Raw genomic sequence first — 21939 nt, forward strand, 5'->3', positions numbered from 1 at the left:
GTTGGGTGTCTGGAGACTCGCACATGTAGCTACATGTGAGAAAGGAAAACCCTTCATATGCAAAAAGTGTATTATTTTAAAAATCATGTAAGATGAAAATAATTACTTCTTTGTAGCTTCTTCATGTTTGAGATACCTAGAACATTTATGTTATCTGCTTTAATATGTAGTATTGTGTATTTCCTCTGTTCTTCACAGGTATGGTTTTGTAGTGGGGAATATTGTTATTCCACGAATCAATCCCTATCATCTCTGTGCAGCAAATCATACTGGCATTTATAAACTCTCAGCAAACACAACTGGTCGGTACGATGCATACTGTTACAATGCTACAGGTATGTATGTGCTTTTATGATATATTTTAGATCTAGCTTAACTAACAATAACATATGTAATCTGTTTCAGGTGCTGGAATGAGGGCTTCTGTACTAAAAAGCATCTGTTTTTCAGCTGAGAAGAAATACCTTGTCAATCTCTAGAAGTGTATCTCTAATGCCAGCAATAAATTTGACCTATTTTGTCAATAGTGTGTTTTGAAATAAACCATTTTCTGCCCTTGGAATTAACTTAGTAGCTTATAGTTAATTTGTAAGTGAACCACCCCAGCAGTGAATCTAAAAGACATAACTGTTGTAGGTGGTGATGCTCAGTTCTTCTGTTAATGCACAAACGAGCTTCTATAGCAAACAATAGTTATTTGTGTTAAGGGATGCTGGGAGTGGCTGACAACTACAGCAGCTCCAAGGCCCAATGGTATGCCTGCTACACTCCTGTTTACAGGTTCATCCTGTATTTGCTTTTGGGCAAGTCTCCATTCAGACATTAGGCAGTTAAATAACAATGTGGATCAGAAACAGACTGCTTTCTTCTAAAGTTTTGAACTTTTTAATAGTTGGAAATATTTTACTAAATTATTAGGAAAATGTAGATAATCTTGTGACAGATGCTGAACACAGAATTTGAAGATAAAGTCTGGGCTAACTTCAAGTGTTTTGAATTTCAGTAAATTATTGTATTCACAGTGGAAACAGACAGATCTTACAGAAAGCTGTAGGCAAGACTCATTCATTTGAATGACAGTGACAGTTTTTGATTTTGTTCTTGGCAGTCATATAACTAAAAATCATCTTTGTGTTGTCATAGTATCAAGTGAGCTGCCATCCTCTGTCACCCACAGACTCTTCTTGTGCTACAGTGATGTGCAGCCCCACCAGAGCTTTGTAACTGCTTCTGAGTCTTTTTTCTTCTGGCACTATGAGCAGGTGACTCACACCCTGGATCTGAGCATACCCCTGCAGCTCACTGGAGCAAGCAGCACTCACAAGACCAAGGCATACTCTGCCTGTGCTGAGCCTTGCATGGAGTGGATGGGGTCCTTCTGACTAGAAAGGATTAGCGTTGCCACTGCTGCCACAACAGTGGGGCTACCTGCATTGAAACTGGGTCATAAGGCTATTTTAGCTGACATTGATTACAACTCTTTTCTGGAATGGTTATGGAAATAGAGAATCTTGTCATTAGCTGACAGAACAATCTTGAAATGTTCCACCTGGGAAGGAGCATAAAGGGAACTTAGGTAGAATAGTGAATAACATTTGATTTGGAAATTTGTTTTCTATTTCCCACATCTGAAACTGTTGTTTTGTGGTTATGTACAATTAATATGGGTATACCTGTGACTTTTAAATCAATTTTCTCAAATTATTATTTCCTATTTTCCTTCTTTTACAGAAACAAGGGACAAAGCATGTGAGCCAATTGAAAGGCTAGATACCTCTTTCCTCAATCATCAGGGTGAAATAGGTACTGTATTGATGAGAAAGACTTACCACTTGTTTCGTCTTTTTAGGATCTGGTTATCTTTTTTTTCATATAAACAATTGCTAATATTAAAAATCAAACCAAACATAAGAAAAAGAAGTCAAGAGATGTTCAACAACAATTGAAGCAATTAGTCACTTGTCTTCACCTAAATCTTATGTAGCTCAGTTTGTCTCAAGGTGCTACTAAATGTTTTTTATATAAGTACTTGACATTTTTTAGCACCTCAGAGATGCTGATGTTTCTTTTACATATAGGACTTCACATAAGACAGCACCCTTTCTACATCTCATTTGAGATACTGTTTAGAAAAGCAGCTGGAAGTGGAAGAAAAGTCTCATAATAGATTTTTTTGTCCTCATACTAAAATTCTGATTGACTTTATAGAGGCCAAGATTTTATGCTCAAAGTCAAACTGCCTGATCAAAATTTCAAAATATATGATGCAGAGTTTGACAAATATATACACTAGCATATATACATTAGACATAGTTTAGTGATGTATGATCTAGACAGATAAGATGTCAAAAATTGATGAACTGATATTTATCCACAACTGTTTCACTTTATTTTTTTGTTATAGGACTTAACTGTATTTCAGTAATGTTAAACAGTCTATGTAGCTCCTTGTTATTATCAGTGGTTTAATTTCTTCTTTCCAACAGTTATTGACAATGCAGATGGCTCACATTATGATGCAGATGGTACACGTCATAGCGGAGAGTCCTCAACCTCAGGAGCGGATGATGAAAATGTAGGTAGTGGATCAACACATGACACAACTCCCATGGATACCTCTATCAGGAGATCCAGCCCCTCATATTATGCAAGTGCTACTCCAGTCTCAGAGCTGCCAAGTCATTCTTCTGGAGGGGATGAAAAAGAAATTCCTGGAAAAGATTCTGGTGAGTACAGTAGGTTGCCCCTTTAAAATAACTGGGTGAAGGATTACATAGCTAGTTAAAGGATATCGTGAGGGAATAAGAAGTACAATCTCTAATTTGTATCCTGGAGAAGTAAAAGGGGAATGTGTGTCTCTAAAAGAAAACAGAAGCATTCTGAATTTCTGAGGATTTTTTTGATTGCACAGGAACACAAAGCGGCCATGCATCAGCATAATTTCCCACATCAACTTTTCCAGGATGTTGAGAATAGATGGTTCTAAGAATTTGATCTTGTTCATATTAAAATGTTGATTTCATTAAAAGCTCAAAGACATATCTAGTGTTTAATACAGAGAGATTAGTTAGACTGGGGCTATGGGTACATAGAGGGTACAATAACATTCTTGGCCGTTCTTTGAAAGGGTGAATTGACACTAGACATTGACATAAGAACAAGGAGGAGTTTACAGTAAAAGTGATTTGTCTTTGTACAAATACGAGGAGTTGTTTTAGGACATCTTCTTGCTACAGCATATTACAGAATGCAGAGAGAGATAAAAATGTCAACTTAAAATGTAACTGTTTTCTTTTTCATTTAGGCTGTAAAGCCAAATTCTGTTTTCATGAAGCTGTACGAGATGCAAATGGCATAGTCTCTTCTAGGACATTCTGCAAATTAGTGAAATAGAGTGCCTGAGCTGTATATTGCTTTCTTGCAAAATGGCACATATTTTATTTCATCTTTTATGTTGTTTGTGTGGCTGAAATTATCAGAGGTCTGAAATACTCACTCCTATTTAACCAAGGGAATACAAATATATTTCTTCCTCTAGGTACAGTCAAGTTTACTTTTTATCAAGTCACCAATAACTTACCAGTGAAGGATACCACTAGTTTACATTATTATCCTCAATAAATATGGAAATTAAAAAATAATGAACATTAGAATTATAAAATGGTTTTTCACTATTGTGCTTGTTTGTTCATGTAGTTAGCATCACAAAAGGTAAATCTTCACATTCTCTTTCCAAGGAACTATGATCAGAGCCATTCTCCAAGGTGTATGCCATGTATTTCATCCACTTGACATAACAATTCCTATCAACTCTGCTTACATGCAGAGTTTAGACTTTTGGGCTAAATCTCAGAATATATCTTGGTAAAGAGGGGAATACAAATAACTTCACTCATTACTCTAGAATCTCTGCTCAGATGGTATACAGGTACAATTAGAGCTTGAATCACATGAACAGATCATTGTCAGAAAATTCATTATCGCTGTAATACGTACTCCTCTTGAAATAATCTGTTTTGGTGATATCCTTACTGTGTCAGTAAAGTAAGGCTATTAGGGGTTGAATTATATGAAGAACCAAGTCTGTGTCTTTATTCTCTCTTGGACCAATAAATGAAGGAATGAAACTTGCTGTATAGAATAATACAAGTAGTTGTCAATATTGAGATGCAACTCAGCTAATGAAATAGTAATGATTCATCCATCACTATACAGATGATGAAATTTCCCCTATATCACTTGACATCTCTTTGGTGACGACAGCTGATGATTCCCGTGAAAAAGACAATGGACAGTATCCTGCAAGTACTAGTAAGATTTGTGTATTATAATAACTACATCAAACATAGATTGCATTAAATCTGCTTTCTTCTTCCAACAGGGCATTCTGGTAAGTGGTGAAGTATACATCGTCTCCATTTTTGGAAAGCCATTGAAAGACAGGACTTTACAGACTGGTTAAGTTAGAAATAAACTTGGCACTCTGAGACAAGGGGAGAAAAAACATTTACTGTCTGTTTACATCGATGTTTACACATGAGTTCAGAAAGATTGTTTTGTGCATCTCAATGAGAAGTAATGAAATATTCAGTAGTAGGAGAAAGTTACATGGAGAACAAACAAAAAGGAAGATAAAGCCATGCCTCAGTCTCTGCTGCTTATGTTGTGCAACAGTACAGTCTCGTTGGAATATCCCAGCCACAATTTAATTTCCCAAAGAAAAATCCCACAGACAGGAAACTGGAAAACTAAGAAATAAGCAAAGAAAACTATTTAACATATATCTTCAGATAGATGGCTAAAATTACATCTATCTAATTCTATATTGTTGAAAGTGAAAAGCAAAATCAGTGTCTCTCTGTCCTTACTACACCCTATTTGTAAACTTAAAGTTTGGTGAAAAGGTGTTCAGCTTGATCAAAACACTTCTTTGCTATGAGTCCAAAGTAAGCATTTGCCACAGCTCCTTGTTCTTCAGATCATTCCCTTTCGTTATTGCCCTGGCTGTGGACATTATGGTGATGTTCTCCATCAAGCCCATAGTCCAAATTGATACACTGCCAGCACTTTGCCATTGACTTTCTCTCCTGGCTGAAACAAGGTTTTCTTGTTGTTATCAACAAGTTATGATTGATCTGTTGATGTACCATGGATCAGATGCCATAAAATTCTGTTGCTGATGGATGAGATTCTTCCCTAAGTTATCAGACTTATTTGCTCAAACATTAACTGTGACTGGTTATATAATAGGTCTTTTTATGCTCTGGTGGATTTTCCTTCTATCTGGTTTAGAGCATTCCCTGAAAAAAAATCTAAGCAATTTAAAAAGTCTTATATCCCTACTTCTGCTGATCTGACAGGAAAGTATCTGCATTGGTGTTTTGTATGTGGAAGGAAGTAATAAATACATATTTATCCCTTAAGAAAATAAGCTTTTAAGGCTTGTTGTGGAAAGCTGAAGTGAGAATTTTGCCATGGTTACAGCAAGTCAGGTGGCAATTATTCAGTTATTTTCTTGTTAACAATTTTTTGACATTATAATTTTGTTTACATCCCAAAGCTCCAAATCTGAGACCACATGGGTTTTGATGGTCTGTCACTCAGATCAGATTTTGAATGTCCAGGTTTCCCATGTTCTGACACCACTTTCAGAATAGTAGTGCTAAGTTTAGGGAACTGTTAGTGACTGTGAGAAGAGACATTATTTATGCAGTAAAGTACAGCTTTTCAGAAAGGCAAAATCTGTTAGGTTTTGCTACCAAGATAGCTACAGCTTCAAAAAATGCAGTTCTGATTTTAAGTCCATGAACTGAAGAACATCAGTTTATCCTATTTGATCACTGGAACTTTGATCCCTAGGTCTCGCATTTTCCAATGTTGTCATATATTGCACAGAAATAAATCAAAACTAGTGTCTTTGATGCTAGCTTTCAATATATTTTTCTAAATTAATTATGTAAAGTTTTTTTTTCTGAATGAAAAAGAGCACATATCTTTTTTTCATCTTCAAGATACAGAAATAAGATGATCTAAATTATGATAAAAATATTGCTTGTGAGGAATAATGAAAATAAATGTATTTCCAGAGAAAAAATTTGAAGCAGATTTTGCTTTCTTTTGGTGAGTATCTGTATGACTTGAAGTGCAGCTCTTATTGCGAACTCTGCTTCTCAGTTTATTGATGAGTAACTTTCTTAGCAGAGGGAAAGGCGTGCATGCTTCTACTAGCTTTGAATGCTTTTTGCCAAAATATTGGGATATATTTCACATGCAGTACAAATTTTGATTTGTCACCCCTAAAAGTGCTATGTAAAATTCGTTTACTTTACTGGAATTTCAGAGGTGGTAACACAATCTCATACTTCGGTAGAATGTTTCAAACTTCGCTTACACTAAAAGCATTGGTTATTTTTGCTGTTGGAGGAATGTAATGATACCATAGGTTCATACATTTGCCTTGCACTTTCATCCATCTCAGTGGCATGAGCACGCTCAGGGTGCCAGTACTACTGGACTTGACTTTGCTGGAGGAAAAGTGCTTGTCAAGAAATAATAATGTCACCATTTACTGCAGGGCAACAAAAAAACGTGGCAGATGCTCTCTGTTACATGCCCCTTATCTCTCACTGGCTGTACGTTTGATAGAAATAGAACAGTTCTTCACATCGTTCATGTATTGCAGAGGTATTTCGCCTGTCCAAAAGGGATGAGTATGTAAGTAATTTTAGAATGGATGTATCTGGGTTTTTCTTTTTTCCTGTTTGGAGGCAATTTAGAAGTAGACTATTCCAATGAGAAGGACTTGTTTTAGAAAGGCAGAAAATGTTTTCAAGCCAGTACATGATACTTTCTCTGCCAGAAGAGGACAGGGTATGATTAGGTCTGCAGGCACGCACAGGGCACTGAAATGTGGCTGAGAGCCACGCTGGGGCAGTTTCAGCAGGGCTATGGCAGAGTAATGAATCTCTTCCGGCTGGAAGAACCAGTAGATATGGACCATGGAAAGCATGGTGCTGTACGCTGTCCTGTGTGATTGTAAAGCTGCATGTAGGGGAGACAGGAAAGCATAACTGCTGTCAGCAGTAGACTTATTGGGTTAAGGGCTTCAGGGCAGATTTGACATTATCGTAGAAGATGTGACCTCAAGTGGCAATGGTTCAGATGATGAAGACTCTTCAGAGGAAATGATTTACCCAACAGTGTTTCCAGGCTGGGACAAGAGTGTGGCCAAGGATGAGTATGATCTAAGTACTAGTAAGGAACTTGATGGTTTCTTCTTCTTTTTCCTGTTCCAATGTTCCTCTTATTTTGCCACGTATATATTTTGTGATAATTGGATGCTGTTCTCATCAACTGTTCCTTCAGAAAAATCTCTTTTACAATTGGAAAAATCATATGAGGTCCATATAGATGGAATGAATATCTCTTCTACCACTACTTAAAATTAACTTCTTAGTGTCCTGCCTATTTGAATGTGTACATTCGTCATGATATTCCAAGGAAAAAAAAAAGCTAATTTTTTTTTTGCTATTTTTTTGGGAAAACTGTTAAAAACATTCCTGTTCATGTTGTTTATAATCTACATCCATACAATAGTAGATCTCCTCTCTGTGGAAGATGTTCAGGCACAATTTGGGGAGGCCAGACCCCAAGTGCCTTTTTCATTGGAAAGTGTCAGCAAACCAATCTCATATTAGCTACCTCCCACAGTCTTCCCATGCACTCTTCTTGTATCGTCTTATTTGTTTTGTGATATCAGATGTTTAGGCATGCTTCATTACCACTACTCAGATATTTTAAAACATGGCCTTATTTTTCTGATATTAACTAACCCCACATTGATAATCTGATAGCTCTTTTTAAACTAAAAAACACCCCAACCATACCTGAAATAATTTTGTCTCAAAATCAGAAAACCACCACATATGAGTATCACAGCCAAATGCTGTGTGTCATTGAAACACAGAGTCTGCTACTTGGCCTTATGATCATGGAATGGCCCCAGACCTCTTTGTTTATTTGTTTGTTTTCCGTATAGATGTTGCCATTAATGACTATATTCTAACTCTCTTTTTTGTGCAACAATAATCTGATTCTTTTTTGTACTTTAAGTGAAATCTTAACATGTCTTTTGTCTGTGTACTTACACAGTAGTGTTTATAAATTGCTGTTTATAAGCTTTTTTTTTTTCTGAAGATAGTGAAGCACTTGGGTTTTTTCAGCAGTGGTCTTTATTTTTAGACTATGCAAAATGAGCAAGTCATCTTGCTTCAGGACTTTTTATTCTTTTGCCTAAGCTTTGGATTTTTCTAGTGTTTGTTTATTTTTTAAACTGCATTGGTGACTTATTCCACATGGCATATTGCATTCCAGCTACCTACTATGTCACAATGGTGTCTGTACACTCCATGGGTGAAAATTAATACAATCTCTGATCATAGACTCTTGTGGAAGTTTTATTTTATCTGTTCAATTGTATTATAACTTTCTTGACTAATGTTGGCATCCTGGTGGCTGTTAAGCTGCTGTTGTGGGGTTTTTTTGTTGATCATAGCTTTTGAGTGCACTGGTGAATATTCTAACGTGAATCTGAGTACCTCTTGAGTATTTAGCAAGCATTCTTTACACATGTTCAGACATCTGTCATTTTTTTAGGTCCATCATTATTCTTCAAACTTGAGTTTACATGTCTGTAACTGCTGTAATGGTTTTGTGCTACCTCTACTATTCTTCTCTTGCCTGTTTTCTGCATTTTTCTCTTGGGAAACTTTGCATCTGTCCAATGCAAAGAGAAGAATGAAAGGTTTGATGTAAAGAGATTTTATAAGAAAAGTAGAGAGACTACAGTTAAACTATGCATGAATTTCCATTTTCTATCACCATTATGGCATACACTACCAGCAGAGTAATAGTGGTAGATGTAGAGCACGGTCAGCATTGAATCCTCCATTGTCCTAACAGCGGTGAACTTACAACACAAAACACTTCTGGAAATCTCCACACAAGATCATTGAAACCTCATATATGCAGATGAAGAGGAGCAGTATCCTAGCTCTGCTGGCAGTGGTAAAGCGTTTCAGATAATATTCAGATTTGTGACATAATTCAGTGAAGTATAACACTGTTATGGACCAGCTAGTTGTAATTCCCCTACCATTAGCCTCAATTCAGTATAATACGTTTATATTATTTGTACTAGAGCCCTCAAAGGTGGCATCTATATAGTTCATCTGTCATTCCAAGTCTATATTTTGCATCTTCTTTACTTGCCACTTTTCCTTAAGTCTCTGGGATTTTAAGACTTGCACTGCCAGTAGTCTAATAAAACTGAGCAAATTGTTACACTTGGGGATCTACCTTGGTGACAAAAAGCTGCACCTTTTTTACACTTTAAAATTTCTATTGTGAAATCTGAGGACAAAAGATAAAAAAGGGAACTAGTGATTCAAATACACGAAAATATGCTACAGAGGATAATATACTACCTCCAGGTGAATCTGAACTTTTTGCTACCAGTGTTAGTGCCAGTAGCCAACTGAGATACTGAAAGTGTGCTCATGTTCTTCAACCCTAAAAACTTCTCAAAGCAAAGGCTTACAGATTACATTATCTAGCTATTTTGCTCTGTAGCTGAGTAGTTTCCAGGTTGTTTTGTTTGTTGTTTGGGGTTTTTTTTGTGTGTTTTTTGTTTGTTTGTTTTTTGTTTCGTTTTTAGTATAGCTGGATATGACCTTCATTTTTAGGATGTTTTGGCTGTGATGTACAGCTTTAACCTGTTAAGGACAGATGCAAAACTGAATATCTGGAGGCACAGTTATTTATAGTTGGATTGGGGGCCAGCCTGGTAATTGCATAAAATTAAATTGTACTGAAAAGACATACATGCCATTGGGTCTTGTGGGAAGTCTTCTTATCCTTCTGTAGGAAATGTTTTTGCAACCTGTAGCAGTTCTTTAGATTTATCCAATCTGCCTCCAATAGCTAGATACCTCTCTTTTTAGATCCTAGATTGTTTTGAACAGTGAAAGTTTATACAACTGGCACCAGAAATAATTTTTGTGATTTTTTTTTTTTTTTTGTAGTTCTGAAGTATTGTTAGGTCAGTTGTGTTCCTACATTACTTAATTTTAACTTTTTTTTTTTTACAAGAAAATATATATATTGGTTTTAATTACAAAAATAATGAATTACATTTGCCTGAGTGCCCTTTTTGTGAAATTTCATTGCCTGAATATAAAGATAAATATTCTGCCAGTTTTGCTCTTTTTGGGAAGTAGTGTAGGTTTCTCTAGCTGGTGCCTTATGGTATATGTAACAGGTGCAGCTCATTCTTTGCATGCTCTGATTAAGGAACTTTGCTTTACCTTTAATGTACATGTCTGATACCTAAGGCAAATACATTTCAAACTGAGTTCTAATCCTCATCTTAGTGTTATAGTTACTCTTTTTTTCCTTGTCTATCTTTTCTAAGCCTTTTAATGTTCATTAGAAAGTCTTATAGTGCTGGGTACTTCAGGTGATTTCTGACTGCATTTTCTGCTATGTGAACAACAGCAAATTAAAGAGTGAGCAATAAATTTCTTTTATTGGTGGGAACTTTAATTATTATTGAGTTCAAAACCAGTATGCTTTTCAACTTCAAATATATTAATGTGAACCTAGTTATTTAGTTCATCCAGTCCCAGAAGAAATGACTTTTTTCCTTGGAACCAGTCTTATACTTGTGTAATTGAGATATTAACTCAAAACAGAAAGTTCATAATCTTTTTCACTTTTAAAAACCCTGAATATACAGACTCAACAGTTAAGTTAGTATTAATAAATGTGAACCAGAGATGTGAACTGTTGTTTCTATCTGTTCTTCCACTGCTGCTCTGTCGAGGGTTTAGATTGTGGGGTGACAATAAAACCCTGGCAGATGTATTGTTAACCTCCTCTCCTCCCCCACTTCCCCCTTGTGCCCCTCCCTCCCCCCCTTCCTACAAAAGGACAGGCGATCGGGAGGAAAAGAAGGATAGAGAGAAGAGAGTTGGAAAAATTAAACATGTTTTATTAATGTTACTAATAAGAATAGAGAAAATAATACAAAATATACGAAACCAATCTTGAAAGTCTCAGCAACTGCAGAGCCAGCACCCAAAGTCCTGGATTGGACTCTGCAGCCAACTGGAGCTGGATTCAGTCTGTCACTAGGCCTCAGTTTGCAGCAACGACTAGCAAGATCCTCTCCTAATGTTGGCCGTAAGCAGAAGGGACAAAAAAGGCAAAAAGGGATGAGATCCTCATGATCTCCCACTTTTATATGAAGTATTCACATGAATGGAATGTTATACACAGTTGGTCAGTCTCTTGGTCACTTGTTTCTCATCGTCCCTCTTGCGAGATGTCCATCCATGCTTATCAATAATTTTGCATTCCATTGCTATGTTTACCAAAACATGTATCTGGTTCTCCAGGAAAATGCAGCTAATATGAAGGCTTTAGCTGACAGGCAAATTCACTAAAAGAGAAACTTGTTTTTTAACAAAACCAGGACATTCACCTACAGCTTTTCTCTGTCATTGTTCATTGGGATACTTTAAAGCACGTGTAAATCTTCTTCCAATCCTGGTGATGATTTGATGTGAAAGGGTTTCAGAGGACTTTTGTTTTGTTTCATCTTTCATTTCACACCAAGTCAATACACTGAAATTCTGTGATTAAAATCTTAGTGATTGGCCATATTCTTGCAGTTATTTCTGCCTTTGCTGTTCTTAATTCTGCATGAGTGGATATTAGTTTGATATTCAACCAATACAAAGTCAACAGCGTCATTTGGGTAAATACTTTTGAAAAACTATGAGCTATCTTGATTCTGAAAAGTGTATGCTCAGTCTGAGGAAGGAGTCAGTCCTATTAGTGACAGTAGGCAGCTTTTCTAAACAAAAAGCAGAATAAGAAGCAAATCTGCTTTACTTTGCCATTAAATGTAGTAGACATGTAAGGCCTGTCATAGAGACAAGAATCGAAGAGGAGAATAACATGAGAAACAGAATTTTATATACTGAGTTAATAATTGCTTCACCATCATCATAATAGCTATGGCCTCCAACCGTGGGGCCAAAGAGAACAACTCAGCACAAGACCCATTGGTGTATCCAGGTTGGGACAAGGGAGATGATTATGCCGCACCATCTACTATAATAAATAGAATTACTATTCCTTCCAGAGAGAATAATCATGAAAGAGTCTTTAACTACAGGTACTAGTAATAATGTCAGTTATGTATATTTCATCACCTCTGTCTCTCAGATGGCCTGTCTTGGAAAGATATTGCATGAACTTGTAGAAAGGAGTAACTTACTGATCTCTTTAAGACAATGACATAAATTATACAGTGATTAATTTTCTCTGTGCTCTGTCTGGATGGTAGTAGAAGTTTTCAAATTTAGCTCTGTATAAAATATTTGTTATTTACCAACACCACTTTTAGTGCTTTCTGTTCCTTAGTGAAGCATATCTATAGAGTTGCATCCAGTTCATTACATAGCTTATAGAATTTACCGAACTGTCTTTACCATAAAGTTGAATTCATACTTATGTATATTCGTACATCAACAGGTTCATGTTTTTAATTTGTGAATGTTCATCTGGGGGAAGAGAGCTCTTTTCATAGGTTTTATCAAAGCATTTGTCCCTTTAATTCATAGAATGGTGAAAGGAATTTACAAAACTGGCATCACACAGCAACCATGATGTAACCTTGTATAATGCATACCATTTCTACCAACAAAATAATGTTCTACAATCATAAGATGAAAAGCATGACTTATTCCTGAAATAAGAGGGAAGTTAACCTTTAATCCTTTCTTAAACAGACAATTCTCAAGACCTATTTTTGATTTTGTGACAACTAGTTACATTTCTTTTATGGTTGATGATATCTCTTCTGTCTCATTGCTTCTGCCATTATACAACATGAGCCAGCTATTCTGAAAAAGCAGGGCATCTTATGTTACGAAGCTGGAAAGCTGTTTGTTTTCTTCCTTATGATCCCATTAGGAAAACAAACCAAACAAAAACCGCCACCAAAAGTCTAGTCTGCATATAAGGAAGAGAGTGGGTTCAGTGTGGGTGGTGGGTTCAGCAAACACTACATCACGAAATCATTTTAATAGATAAAATCCTTCAGTAAAGCCAAAACTTGAAGCTGATTCTGAGAGGAAATCTGGTCTTACGTCTACCTTGAACAGAACAAAGAATTATAATTTTCTGTAACTTGTCACCACTCACAGAGGCTTGAGCAGTGAAGGAGAATCAATGAGTTTCTACTGTAAGTACGGAAATCAGTAGTGTAAAACACACTGTAGCAGCACCTGACAGTGTCCCTGAAGCTGATGATCTGTGGTCAGCCTGGGATGCAAGTCAGGGAATTCTCCTGACTATGACCTGTGTGTCCTTTCCCTCTGTCCACTGTACTTGGGAATCTTTTGAATTAAGTAAAAAAGTGGATGAAAATGTGTGATCAATGCATTGAGAGAGCAGTGATGATGTATGTAAGGACAGTAGGTCTCCCTTCTCTTTCCCTTTTGTAGTGAGAAAAGGGTAGCAGTTGTTTAAAGTGAAGAGGAGTCTTAAATTTGGTGTGAATGGGAGGGCCACAGCAGCATACACATGGAATTCACAGCTAATTAAATCGTTGTGGTAACAGCTGTTGCCTCTCCTGATGGTGCCCACTACAAAGACCCAACTCAGCCACCTCTACTTTTAGATAACGAACCAGGACAGGGCACTGAAGTCATCGCTCATCCCACAGATGCCTTTGGGGATGAGGTCCTCCATGGGACCACAGCTAGTATGAACAAAGCTGGTGATGGCTCTCCTCTGCTGGGTGCTAGTAAGAATAACGGATCATATTAATTTCTTATGCCTGGTGACAAACAAGATACTTCTTCTGAAATGGGCTCCTTTCTGAATCTTTCTCATTCTGGGGCTCTACATTCCTGGTGTGGACTTGCAGTTCCAAAACCTGTGGTGGGATCTGTGCTGTTGATAGAATTACCTTCTGGACAAGGCATAAGAGACTCCTTGCTGGTACTGACTTGGCAGTTTCTGTTCTCTGCTGAAGCATGTTTCTGGGTGGCCTTCTAACTGGTCTGCAAGACATACACTTTGATGATTCTGAATCCCCAGCCACATCTTCCTTTCTTGTGCATCAGTAGGATCAGGCTTGATATGCTTTGGAAACATGATTGGTGTGGTGGAGGTACTCTGGTGGGTTAATCGGATGACTTGCTCCTGTGGCTCAGTAGCAGCACCATCACCAGGGTATGCTGTTCTGGCGGTGCGGGGCAAGGCAATCACAGAAGAATCATATCCCATAAATTCTGCCTTCAATTCCTTACTCCTCCTCATGGGTGCATTGCCAGGCAGGAGAGACATGTTTGGCTGCAGTATGGCCATTCTCTCCTGAATTACAGGGTCAGGTTGTTGCTGCTGTGGTCTCTTCTAAAGGTCTTCCCTGTCCATCTGTCACTGGTATCTATATATGTAGTCAATATCTCCCTCTGACATGGTGAACATGGATGTGGTGCTTAAGGGTCCTTCAGAAGCCAGTCACAGTGTGGAAGAAGAAGGGGAAGCCTTCATGTCTTCTCTCCTTTTGTGTTTTGAATGAGGGAGGTGGATGTGCTTTCTGGCTTATTGAGGTACAAGAAAAAGGGAAGTAATGTGGGTGGTGGTTTTGTGAGCACTCACTTTAAAAGCTGATTATGCCATTGTCATGGTAGTCACAGAGTCTGTGTATGATGTTAACCAAGAGAAAGCAACTAAGGAGCCACTAGCACCTGGCACTCCACCTGGAAGTGAAAGTGAACAAGCAAACACCACAGATGGTTCCCATGTCAGCTGGATACCTGGAGTTTTTCCAGGCATCAAAGATTATCTTGACCAACTGCAGACCCCTCTTCCTACTAAGTAAGAACTACAAATTGTGAGCATTTAATTTTTCCATCATGCAGTTATCCTTTTGGACAATGGCAATTGATTAAAAATGTGTTCTAACCATAATTGTAAATTATTTTCATATTATTATTTCCCTTTTGGTTTTTATTATTGTCTATAACCTGCCTAAGAGATGTTCTTAAAGGCAATATCTTCCTGTACAGAGCAGAGGACATTTGCTAAAAGGCTGAAAAAAATGTTTTGTAAACAACTTTTTATCATATTATGTTGTCTGTATGTGGTAACACAGCTATTAGAGCAAAGAAGTGTAAACTTTCTTCTTACGCCCATACATATGTGAGAGTGTTTTCTCTTTCTTTTTTGCTGGGCACAAGTGATAGGTATGTAACACTTAACTGTCTGTCACTTTCCCCCCATCTGTCTTCCCTCTACATTAGCTGAATATGTATCATAAAAAGGTAAATCTCTGTGAAGCATTTTTTTTTCTAGGTGTATTTGCTATTGGTATCTTAACAGCAGTTAATTATATTACTGGAGCTGTAATAGACATTTCATTTGTGAACAACTTTTTTTAAAGGGTAATTCTTCTGATAGAGTTAGTGCAGTTAACAGTAACAGGATTTACTTATTACACTAAATATAGCCTTTCTTTTTTGTGTGTGTGTTTGTGGTCACATGCTAATATTAATAGTACAGGAAATGAAGGGACTTTTCCTTAATCCCAAATGCAGTTTCCATACAAATAATCATCCTAACAGTGGGGTTTTTTCCCAAATACTGCTTCTCATGCACACTAATCCAAATACTATTTTCATGTGCTTCCTTGGAATTTAGTGGAACCATCCTAGGGTGAAATTTGGCCAATGCTCTGTGGACATTCTTTGTACATAAGCAAGATTATGTATCTATATTTTTATGGCATTATACAGCAAACAGTTTAAAGATAATTCTGCTATTAATTAATTAGTTATTGTTGATTCATAGATTGTCAGGTAGAATTTGGCCTACTTATTTTGTTATTTTCAGTTTTTTTTACAAAAATCAGTAAAAACAACCCTATCAAAATTGCCCGAGTTATAATATTTTGACATAGACATAGAAATATAAATGCAAAATATGTATTTAATATAATTTTATTGGACAGATAAATTTATTTTTAATAATGCTTTCCTATTACGACAAATTCATTTCTTCACTTTTGCTGCCCTATTCACTTATTTATTCCAAGCTGCCTCCTTAATACTATGTGCAGACATTAAACACTATAAAAAATACTTCCTGCATTCCTGTTTTGAGCACAAAAAACCTGTAAGAACTGATTTGAAGATCTTTTTCAAGGTTAATGTCTCAATTGAATCTACATTGTCAGTGTCCTGGCAAAGGTTCATAAAGCCATATTAACAAATATCTTCCTTTCTTCATTTATCTTCTCTTGATACTTTTTAAAAACATAATACAAGGGACTTACACTACCATAATCGTGAAAGAGTTTATTTATTGAAGGGTTTGTGCACTTGTAACATTGTCCTATATAGCTGTAATGGAATGGAAAAAATTTGTTAATGCATTGGCAGACTATAGTTAAAGGCCTTCTCTAAATAAATGAATGGCTTAGTATGGTATACTATACTACTTTCTTTCACTTGTTTTTTCTCTACAGCAATGTTTAAGTTGTGGTCTGACATCACATTTATGACTGATCTGTTGTCCATGGAATAGCAAACCAGGCAACTGAAGGAACCCCAAAAAATAACTGTCAAAAGGAAAAAAAATCTAGTATGTAATCAAAATGAAATGTTAAGAGCTTTTGAGGATCCCTCCCTGCCACTGGCAAGCACCTTCCCAGAGCTAAAACTGCAGGGGACATGACTGAATCCTGGTGCTTCTTCTCAGTGCTCAAGGGAGGGAAACGGTGAATGTAGCAGTCCTCCAAGCACACAAATTTTGATATATGTTTGTGTGCCTTTCTAAGGGGCTTTATGCTGGAAAAGCTCAGTCATTTCTCAAGGATGATATAAAGCAGCTTAAAATAATCTGCTGACATGTGGTGTAGACAACTCAGTATGTTCCTCTTGATCAGCTTTCTTGGAGGCTAGATCAGGGCCGTTAGTTGCTGAATTAATGCTCTATCCTTTGTGGTGAGATCACACAATACAACTCACCAGCCAATAAGTTTCTTGTTAATAAAAATAATGAAAACATCTGTAAGATTCGTGAACTACTTGCTGGCTAAACTTAACAGAGGGAAAAAATATGCTCTCAGTTTTGTATTTGCCAGCAGCTCTTAGGAAATGAGATCAGAAATGCTGGCTAGAAATCAGTTGCAATACGTGTTAAAGTAAATGAAAAATAACTTTACATCTGGTTAGAGTAAGTGCTTAATTTGCTCTACTACATTTTGGAAGAATTCAGAGAGGTGGAGATTTGTAATATCTTTCCTGTAGTCATAATGAAATAACAGTCCCAGATGAAATCACTATATCTGTGGTCTGCTGATAATTTTAGACTTGGCATATTCACATGGCAACAACATGGGCCAGAAATGTAGTTGCATAAAAGTTCAAGAGGTATGGCCAGCATAGCAAGTACTTGAGACTGGAAGCATTGATTTTGATTTAAGATTTAACGCCATCTTAGAACCAAATTACACAACTTATTAAAAAGGATGAGGGGTTCTACCTGTAAGTTTACAGAAAGCATTTTTTCTAATATAAAATATATTTTAAATATTTTAAGTCCTACTCTATGTATAGCTGTCATATTTAAATCCATTCAGGGATCTATCTTTCTATTTTATTAATGCATTAGAGTTTTAGAAATTCAGTGTAGGAATAAAATTAAAAGTTTCAAAATTTCCTCATATTGGTAATTTTACATATTACATAGAATTACATAGAATGTTCTGAGTTGAAAGGCATCCAAAAGGATCACCAAATCCAACTCCTGTTTCTGCATATGACAACTCTGTAGTTCACCCCATGTATCTGTCCAGTCTCTTCTTGAACACTGTCAGCCTTGGGGCTATGACGACCTCCCTGGGGAGTCTGTTCCACTCTTCCACTACCTTCTGGGTGAAGATCCTTTCCCTAACATCCAACCTAAATCTCTCTGGCGTATCTTCCTGCCATTCCCTCAGATTCTGTCACTGGTCACCAGAGAGAAAAGATCAGCACCTACCCTTCCTCCTCCCCTTGTGAGGAAGCTGTGGACAACGATGAAGTCTCCCTTCAGTCTCCTCTTTTCCAGACTGAACAGACCAAGTGACTTTAACTGCTCCTCATCCAGCTTCCCCTTCAAACCTTTCACCAACTTTGTAGCCCTCTTCTGGACACTCTCCAGTACCTTCATATCCTTTTTATACTGTGGTGCTCAGAACTGCATACAGTACTCCAGGTGAGGCCGCATCAGTGCAGAGTGGGACAATCACCTCCCTTGACTGGCTGGCAATGCTGTGCTTGATGCACCCTAGCACACAGTTGGCCCTTTTCACTGCCAGGACACACTGTTGGCTCATGTTTGACTTGCTGTCAAGCAGAACCCCCAGATCCCTCTCACAGAGCTGCTCCAGCCTCTTGTTCCCCAGTCTGTATGTACAGCCAAGGTTGCCGTGTCCCAGGTGCAAAATCCAGCACTTGCTTTTGTTAAACTTCATGTGGTTGGTGATTGCCCAGTTCTCCAATTTGTCTAGGTCCCTCTGAAGGGCCCTTTTAGGTTTAAGTAAAAAGTAAAGTGTTTGGGGTTTTGTTTGTTTGTTTGTTTGTTTGTTTTTCTTATTTCTTCCGTCTCTTTTCCCCATGGAACAGACAAGATGTTTGGCTTGTATGACAAAAACCTCTTCAGAAAGTTGCTAACGTTCATGTCTTTACATTTTCTCCAGAAAATATTTAGGCGATTATAATTGTATTTTGTTTCATGAAAGTATAGTGTAATTAAAACTGAAACATATGAGAGAGACAAGAGGGGAAAACCACGAGGTTTGTTATTCAAAATACTAAAACTAACCATAGTTCAGATGAGTATGATGTTTATAGTCTATGTAAATAGTTTTCAGTATAAATGCTTTTCAATGACCTGAGTATGAACTTTCTAGAATATGATATTTTGAATTGTGAAGATCATAGTCTTTGTACCTTGCTTTTACATATTTAGTAAGCGTATTTGGCCATTTGGCCTAATGGTCAATTTTGTTCTTTAGGATCTACCTCCAGTATATATGGTAATCAAGGACCACACAAGGGACTTTATGAATCCACTGCTTTTCCTCGAGACACCACCACAACAAAATTAGTTCCACAATCAAGGTCACCCCAGGTACCAGGTAAGTTTTTGAAGTAATTTGTTTTAACAAATTAAGAACAGAATTGTATTAATATGGACTTAAATAAGAGGTGAAAATGTAGGTCAAGGACAGTTATTCAGGCTTTGTTCTGAGTCAGATCATATTCAGCATTATTGCTAGTCTGAAAATCTGAAAAATTGCGCATATTATAACTCATACAATTCTCCAGCAACATCAAGATGAGAGAAATCATGCATTTGGAGAATGAGATTAAGATCCAAATAAGCTTTATAAATTGATATGAAATCAGACAAAATTCAATAAAGAAATATGCAAAGTATCATATCCATGAGAATGTTCAGTGAAAATAATAAATGAGTGTTGCAGAATAGGTCTTGCAGAATAGGATAGGATAGGATAGGATAGGATAGGATAGGATAGGATAGGATAGGATAGAATAGAATAGAATAGAATAGAATAGAATAGAATAGAATAGAATAGAATAGAATAGAATAGAATAGAATAGAATAGAATAGAATAGAATAGAATAGAATAGAATGAAGCCAACACCATGATACAATTGTGAAAGAATGCAAACATATGCTGGAACATATTAGCAGTAAAGTATTTTTTAAAACAGAGAAAGTAATTCTCCCACTCTACTTAGGCCTAGCAACTCCAGAGCTGAAGCTCTGTGTTCAGTGCAAGGCATTACATTAATCACATCGAAATAAAAAAAAAGAGAGGAGCAAAAGGAAAATTTTAGAAAGGTAACCTTTGAAGCACCTTTTGAAGAACTCACAGTTTTCAGATAAAACTAAATGGAAATATGAGAAGAGTACATTACAAAAAAGAATGCTTATCAGTTTTTCTGCAATGGAGTAATAATAATTAACCAATTAGAAGAAGTAATTTGTTTCAAATGAAAAGTATGATACTTTTTAAACAAGGAGACTTGTTTCAAACAAACAAAATATAGTAGTTAGCTCTTAGGAGAGATCTGTCTATAATGGTCGTAGAGTACAAGGGTAATGGGAAGGTTGTGTAATCACCTTTCCTAAAAATGGTAAGAGCAAATCATAGAATCATTTTGGTTGGAAGAGCCCCCAAGATCATCAAGTGAAACCAATAATCTGACACTGTCACTAAACCATGCCCCGAAGAACTTCATCTACATGTCTTTTAAACATCTACTGGCATGGTGACTCAACTACTTCCCTGGGCAGCCTGTTCCAATGCTTAACAACCCTTTCTGTGAAGGAATTTCTTCCAAATATCCAATCTGAATCTCCCCTGGTACAACCTGAGGTCGTTTCCTCTCGTTACATCACTTGTTGCTTGGGAGAAGAGACCAACACCCTCCATGCTAAAACCTCCTTCCAGATAGTTGTAGAGAGCAATAAGGAATATTCCTCAGCTGCCTTCCTATTGATCGTGTTTAACTAGAGTGAAATGTAGCTGATGTGACCTCTTAGGGTCCCTTCCAGTTTTGTAATTACTTTTTTTTTTTTTTTTTTTTTAGTTTGCTACAAAAATACCCCTTAAAGTAAGATTTTAAATGAAAAAATGAATGCTTCGCTCTACCTGAAGGTCATCCTGCTTTTGCACCTGGGATTGCAGGTGTATCATTGCTAAGCCTTTTATTTTGCTCTTAGAGTAAATCAGTGATTCAACTCCATCAAAGTACAGTGCTTATAGGTGCCAACAGAGATGGGATATTTCATCTGAGTTGGCCTGTGTATGGCTGAATGATGAAAATGTATTTGATTTGCAAAGAAGCACTTTGTAAAACAAACAAACGTTCATGCAAGCTAGGAAAAAAAGTGTGGCAGTTTAAAGAATGTAAAAATTTTGTGTTCTTGCAGTTCTGCAAAATGGCAAAACTACATATATGTGTTAACATGCTTTCCTCCCCTCTCTCAACTCTCCCTACAGAATGGCTGATCATAGTTGCTGCTCTTGTGGCACTTGCATTGATTCTTGCAGTGTGCATTGCTGTTAACAGTCGAAGAAGGTAAGTTAGCCCCTTTACTTTTTCAAAACACACTGCCTTGCTATTTTTTTCATCAAGAGGTGTCAAAATTTCATGAAAGAGCAGAGTACCATGACACAGGAAAGAGCTTCCTCTGCAAAGGTCTGTGACTTGGGGTTTGAGGGCTCAGGTCACTGTGTCCTGCACAGGTCACACACACTTATAGGCCTTCACACTTACATGGAATGGTCTGAAGTCAGTAGCTATATAAACCACTTAGTCTTTACTTGTAGATGGAAACTAACTGTATATAGAACACAGAGAATTAATTATTCTCTGCCTACTACTTATTAATAGAAATGTTATCATGTCCACTTAGAGTGAAAACTATGTGAGATGAACATAGTAGCAACCACAGGATAAACTGAGTATAATTCTTCACCATTTGTTGTTGTTCACCACCAGTGTTGTCTGTGTATAGTGTGAAGGGTGGTATTACACTATTGCTGTCACAGGATTAATTTGTTCCTTCTAAACAAAAAGCAATGTCACAGCTGGTAGTCACAGGGATATATTCTAACACTGCTATCAGCACACTCAGTGGTTTTATTTACTGCCCTTTGCAGATTAAGAAGCTGAGGGATAGAAAGTTGCAGTAATCTATGCAAAGTTAGCCAGGAAATTTGAAAAAAAAACCTAGCCTGAAAGATAGGCTATAATGTTCTTAGCTTTATTTTCTCTGGGG

The 21939-nt window shown here is 36.9% G+C and overlaps 1 protein-coding gene across 3 annotated transcripts in view; it reads left to right on the forward strand.

The window, feature by feature from the left end:
- Window positions 1-21939, forward strand: part of CD44 (CD44 molecule (IN blood group)) — a 60661-nt gene that overhangs the window by 31547 nt on the left and 7175 nt on the right. For 2 of the 3 annotated variants that reach the window (XM_071809085.1, XM_065839205.2), the window contains 6 exons: window positions 199-335; window positions 1732-1803; window positions 2487-2726; window positions 4216-4311; window positions 19139-19261; window positions 21158-21236. In XM_071809085.1, coding sequence (XP_071665186.1) covers window positions 199-335; window positions 1732-1803; window positions 2487-2726; window positions 4216-4311; window positions 19139-19261; window positions 21158-21236 — 747 coding nt within the window. The remainder of the gene's footprint in view (window positions 1-198; window positions 336-1731; window positions 1804-2486; window positions 2727-4215; window positions 4312-19138; window positions 19262-21157; window positions 21237-21939) is intronic. The other variant, XM_071809086.1, reaches the window with a different exon arrangement.

Source organism: Patagioenas fasciata, chromosome 5 (assembly GCF_037038585.1).
Source record: "Patagioenas fasciata isolate bPatFas1 chromosome 5, bPatFas1.hap1, whole genome shotgun sequence".
In the NCBI taxonomy this organism is placed as follows: Eukaryota; Metazoa; Chordata; class Aves; order Columbiformes; family Columbidae; genus Patagioenas; species Patagioenas fasciata.